Consider the following 6,000-nt stretch of genomic DNA (forward strand, 5'->3'; position numbering starts at 1 on the left):
ATAAAGTTTTAAACACAGTCAAGCACAATAAATCTACACAGGGTTACATTCTAGAAAATTCAGAGCAAATTAGATGTGTGCCCAAAAAAAGTCTCTGTATTTATGAAAAGTTAGGGCCTATCTGAGGTCATTACAATCCAGTCTTTACCTACAGGAACAACCCATGGGCCATTTAAAAGTCATCATCAGGATAGTCGTCTCTATTGCAGATAATGGTATGGTGGCAAGCCAGCTCCCTGAATGAAGAAAGCCCTCGTTTGTATCATTTGCTGATCTCTGTGTGGCAAATACTCTCACAGTTTCTCATTTCAAACTACCAGTAGATACTAGCTCACAAAATTTCTACAGACTTAACCATCAGCTTAGTAGGAGCCATCTCTTGGATACCACTAATTCTGTGGGATATCTAGCATGTCTGCCCCCTGCCTTCTAAACACCATTTGGGTTTCCCAAGTCATTGTAACAACCAAAAAATGTTGCCACAAATTTCCTTAATAACCCATTAGGTGCAGTATTGCTGCATCAAGAACCAGTGCATTCAATTTTGGTGGTATTTCTGGTGTAGTGACCTCACTAAATAGATGCTTTACCTGAGTGGGGCTATGTGGGACTCGCTCCTGGTGTGAAGCCTCTAGGTGCCTGTTCTGGCTGCTCCAGGGAGAAGACAACAGGGTGGAACAGTTCCACTGTGCTGGTCTGAGCCTGTGGAGCTGGTCTGGCTGCGCTCCGCTGCGTGTTGCGAGGGATCCCAGTACTCATCCATCTCAGCCCTGATGAGCCATGGCAGCCAGGGTCAGGACACTTGCCCCGTCCTGTTTCTCTCAGCCTTGATGAGAGTAAGAAATACCTCTCAGATAAGGGACACCCATAGTCCATAGCTGCCCCCTGCTGGAGTTCATTACCACTTTTGTCAACTCATTTCATCACCTGAAAGTCAACAAATAGCAACATTACTGAAGCAAGTCACCTTTCCTCAGAATGGGAGTGGGTGTGCAGTAAGGATCACAAAGGTGCAAGTGGCTTACATAATGGACCAGTGGAATCAATTCACGGTACCCCGAGAAAATTGAGAGCAAGCTGCAAAAATAATCCTAAATATGGGTACAAATATAGGAGGTAGGCAGTTGGTTTTATTAAAGTTAGAACATTTGGTTTAAGACCTGTGCTGCAAAAGACTAAAGGATCCTTTTTGTTTTTCCTGCCGTAGTGTACACTTGACTCTGAAGTGGCTGTGAGAGTGGGTGGAGAGTTCTTCTTTGACCCTCAGCCCACAGATGCCCCCAGAAACCTTGTGTTGATCGCAGGAGGAGTCGGAATTAACCCCCTGCTTTCCATCCTGCGGTACTCAGCAGATCTTCACCGGGAGTGGGCAAATAAAAGAAGTGGATATGAGATAGGAACGATAAAACTATTCTACAGTGCAAAGAATACTAGCGAACTCTTATTTAAGGTAAGGGTGAGAATATATGTTTTACAGTTTGCTGTGAGCACACTTGTACAGTGGTATTATCCACAAAAATGTCTCATCTAGGTTCTGATTTCTCTGCAAAGGTTCAGACAAAAGGCTTGGCAATGATTTGTCATGTTCAAATGAAATTAAACAACACATCTTACCCAGGACAAATAAAACTGCTAGTGTTGAGGAGGCTCCAAGTTAAGTGACAAGATAAGGTGGGTTTTGGTGGGATGGAATCTGGAGGTTAGGTGAACAGAAAAGTCACTATGACCCTGAGATTCTGGAAAGAGTCAAGAGACCCACAAGTGGGCTCATCTGTCACTGAAGTAGGTGAGATCCAGATAGTTTGGATCCAGCTGGGTAAATGAAACCCCCATCAGTTGCATCTGTTGAAACTAAGTACATTCAGCAGAGAAGGCTTTCACTCAAGACTGCTTAGCAGCTGCAGAAATGAACAAAAGAACAGAAACAGTTAAAAGACACAACTGTGGTCAGTGAAACTGCTGCTTAATTGCCAATGCTTGAGAAAAAGGAAAAAGAAAAAACTCCCGGAGAGTTAGTAATATGCTTGTTAGCATATTCAGATTTCAATTAAAGCCAAATAGCCCTCTGTACTCTGAATGCTCTGGCCTGCTAGGCTGCAAACAATATCTTCCTGAGTAGAGAGTAAGAGCAGCAGACGTGTGCAGAATGGGAGTTGAGGTTCGGCGTCAGTGGTTAATGCACATCTGTTTTGATTTTTTAAAATTGTAGTGTGACCAAATATGTTTGACATTCCAGAAAAATATCCTCGATTTAGTAAGTGAATTTCCTGAGAAGATTGCATGCAGTTTGCATGTTACAAAACAGACTACACAAATCAGTGCAGAACTTAGGCCATACATCACGGGTGAGTCCTCTAAAGATATTTTGATTATCTCCATGCAGTTATTTGGTGCACATGCCAGTTGGTTGAGCATATATGCTTTATTGTTGGGAGTTGCTGGCTGGGATTTTAGTACCAGGGGAACTGGGAGATGATTCATCATGGAGAAACAAGGAATATTCAGTTGGATTTGCTTATTATATAAAGACTTTCTACTGTCCATATTAAAATTTTTTTTTCACATTTTTAAGGAGGCATTTGTGTCACTGCTATGTTGTGCATACAAAAAATTTATATTCCAACCTTGGCTGAATTGATTGCATTTGCTAGTAACAGTCATTTAAGTTACTCAGGGTTTTCCATTTTGTTTTTTGTTTTTTCTCCGGTACTGGGAACCGAACTCACGACCTTGCGCTTGCCAGGCAGGCGCTTTGCCGCTGAGCTAAATCCCCAGCACCCCATTTTGAAGGGTTTTATAAAACTTTATTGATGAAGCATTTTATGTATTTGTTTTGCTGAAAGTAATTTTCCATCTCCATCAAAGACCAGTAAGCTAGCTGGTTGTCTGTCCAGAGTGCATTACGGTTAGCTTCCCACTTTGCTTGCCGTAAGTTTACAAAGACACACTGGGCTTGATTTACTACAGATAAACACTGTTGGTGAGTTGTGCCTACTCCTTTCTCATTTCAGAATACAAACATGTCTGGCTTAATTTGGTGTTTATTCTATTTTTTGGCAGAAGGAAGAATAACGGAGGAGGAGATAAAAGATCATATTTCAAATGAGACTTTATTCTATATTTGTGGCCCACCTCCAATGACGGACTTCTTCTCCAAGCAACTAGAAAACAGCTGTGTTCCCAAAGAGCACATTTTCTTTGAGAAGTGGTGGTAGGGTGTGGGCAAAGGCACAAAAGATGTGAGATCCACCCAAGAGAGGAAGAGAGATTTTATATCATTTGTGGCAAGGTGGATTTACCTCTACCTGAGTTGTTCCATTTTTTTAAAGTTGTGATCCAAGTGACTAGCTAAAGGATAAAATACAAGCTAGCTAGCAGAGTCAAAAGATAAACTTTTTGCAGTGACTTCATTGATCAAAATATTTTTTTACTATATGGATTTTTTCCGTTAGTAACAGTTTGACTCATGAGGTGCCTTGAATTGTTCAATACAGATTTTCTTTTGCCATTAGGGAAAAAAGCGATATATATATAGTCTGCCAAAAAAATGTATACACACTTCAGCAGTTTGCTGTACTCATAATGTCTGGAAGGTAATAGCCACCACTTTGAGTACTCCTTGTAATTGTACAGGCCAAAGGCAACATGTATTAATCTCATCATGTCTCAATAAATTTAGTATTAAAATATTTATGCAAGCTTTTCCTGATGTATACTTTCTTGGTGGTCTCTCTTTCTCTCTGTACCTATCTATGTGTACAGATAGATAGATAGATACAGATTAATTTAATCATAAGAAATTGTAGCTTTTGGTGTGAATCATAGGCTGTCTTTAAATTATTTGATAGTAGTCCATATATCTTGTGTTCAATGAACTTAAAATTTAAATACTTTCTTAATAATTTTACTTTCAAAATTCTCAATTTCTAATGCCTTAGTTTACTTCTGTCTATTTGAACCATCAAAGTTGGGTTTGGAAATAGAAAATTACTAGGCAAACTGCCGTAGGGAGTTAAAGATCAAGCATATTTTCTTTCTTGGTAATGCATAGCCTAAGTATGTATCCTAATTGTTTCTCCTCGAGTAAAACCCTTGCTGTGTCTTGGCCGCCTGCCATACCACTGTAGGAGGTGGCTGCTTGCCTGGGAGGAAGGTGTCGGTGACGTGTGCTTCAGGTAGAATCAGTGCTGGGCTGGCTGGCCGTGGAACTGTGTGGATTGATGGGGGGGTGCAGAGCCATTTCCAGATCCTGCTTCTGTGCTTTTTATTTCCTTCCTCTTCAAGGGTCATCCTGGGCACCAGAAGGTATGCCTTGCATATTTGCTGAATGACTGAAAGAAAATCATTAACATTTTAGCCCCTCACTAACTCTGGAACTGAGAGCCAGTCCCCAGGGTGGATAGAAAGAATGGTGGAGCCCCATCCCCAGGCTTCTCTGGTGAAACTGGTAGGGACCAATTCTTCTCTTTGTTTAGATTTTTAAAAGTCATGAAGAAGACTGTGGGCTGAGGTCAGGCCATTCTCTGCATGACAGTCTTGGGCCCAAGGCCGTCAGCTTGGAGAACACTAGAGGATGGAGGGAGCGAGAAGGAAGGGCAGACCAGAACTGGAGCTCATTGTGTGTGTGCTGAGCAGAGGAGACAGGCTGCCTTTCTCAGCTCTGTTGCTACAGGAGCTTCCGTACTTAAACACATAATCAATTAATGGGACCTGAATAAGGCTGGTGTCACCATGTAGCCTCTGCCCTATTTTGAGTTTTGTCAGGTTTTAAACAAATACGGTTTTGGTCAGCTATTGTCAGCTTCTTAAAGACTGGGATGAGTTCTGAGAAATGTGTGTTAGGTTGTAACAGAAAATGCCCCCTCACCCTCACCCAGCCAGTATGCTTCAGTTTGTTAGTTGCCCAGGTAATAGTTCCAGTTCTGGTTGCTCCTGTCTCTTCGAAACGGCTGGTCACTATGATGCACACTGTATAAACCAGTCCCCAACTGACAAGCCATTCTGCCTCTCTACTTCCCGCTTGCTTATCCCATTTAAGCCCTAATCACCAGAGATCAGGAGCTGATATTCTGGGAATGATCCTGATCAGTGCCTGTTGATATAAATAAATCTGCTTCCAAATCCTGGGTGGTGTTTTGGTGTTTCTACCTGCCGTAGCAAGGAGATTCTGTTGTGTGAGCATTCATAGAACGTACTTCACAAACTGAGATGGGTGTGACATCTCCCGGTGATGTAACCTTATGAGACTGCTGTTGTATATATTATAGTCCCGTCGTTGACTAAAACGTCATTATTTAGCATATGACTATTTGATCTCAGATTTGGATTTGGCAAGAGGAAGAGACGGGCTGTTGAGCTGACAGGCATATCAAAGGCCACTCCAGGAAATAATCTTCTGCATTTCACAGGTGAGAGGACTGTGAGAAGCTCTGAGCTGCCACAGGAATCCTGACTTACTGATTGGTTTCAGAGCGTTCTGTTTGGGGGCTGGGCTGTAGAGCCGGACACTGAAGAGGCCTAGGATAAAGCATGCTGTGATTCAGGGCTAGGGAGCTATCAAGGGCTCCTTCCACCCAGTAAAGGCAGCCGGCGGGGAGAGACCCAAAGGTACAGAGAAAAAGCCCAGCAAAGGCGTCTGTGCCAGGAGTGGAGAAGCAGGGCGAATGTCCTCAGTGCAGCACAGGATGGGAGCATAAGGAGGTGCTGCCTTCTCCCTCTGTCTAGCCAGCGCCGTGCTGTGTACCTGCCGTTGTCAGAGAGGAAGGGCCGTCTCTCCTGGAGAGTCCAGCTCTGCCTCCCACCCTGCTGCCGACTCACCGTCACCATCTGTGAACCGCTGAGATGGGCCAGGGCATGATCTTTGTGTGCCTGCAGTGTAATTCCTTAAAGCTCCGTCGCTCCAATGCTAAGTGCTAAGTGGCATTTTCTGGTCTGCTGGCCAAGGAAGTCCTATTCCTTATCCAAGCCAAGCCAATCCATATCTCTTTGATACTCAAATGA

The 6,000-nt window shown here is 43.1% G+C and overlaps 1 protein-coding gene across 3 annotated transcripts in view; it reads left to right on the top strand.

Annotated features, from left to right (window-relative positions):
- Oxnad1 (oxidoreductase NAD-binding domain containing 1) overlaps nucleotides 1–3,702 on the top strand; it is a 36,494-nt gene extending 32,792 nt beyond the window's left edge. For 2 of the 3 annotated variants that reach the window (XM_013515698.1, XM_013515697.1), the window contains exons 7-9: nucleotides 1,208–1,450; nucleotides 2,210–2,345; nucleotides 3,061–3,702. In XM_013515698.1, coding sequence (XP_013371152.1) covers nucleotides 1,208–1,450; nucleotides 2,210–2,345; nucleotides 3,061–3,215 — 534 coding nt within the window. In that variant the 3' untranslated portion in view covers nucleotides 3,216–3,702. The remainder of the gene's footprint in view (nucleotides 1–1,207; nucleotides 1,451–2,209; nucleotides 2,346–3,060) is intronic. The other variant, XM_005387452.2, reaches the window with a different exon arrangement.
- The last annotated feature ends 2,298 nt before the right edge of the window (nucleotides 3,703–6,000 follow it).

This window comes from Chinchilla lanigera, unplaced genomic scaffold (assembly GCF_000276665.1).
Source record: "Chinchilla lanigera isolate Chin_1 unplaced genomic scaffold, ChiLan1.0 scaffold00029, whole genome shotgun sequence".
NCBI lineage: Eukaryota > Metazoa > Chordata > Mammalia > Rodentia > Chinchillidae > Chinchilla > Chinchilla lanigera.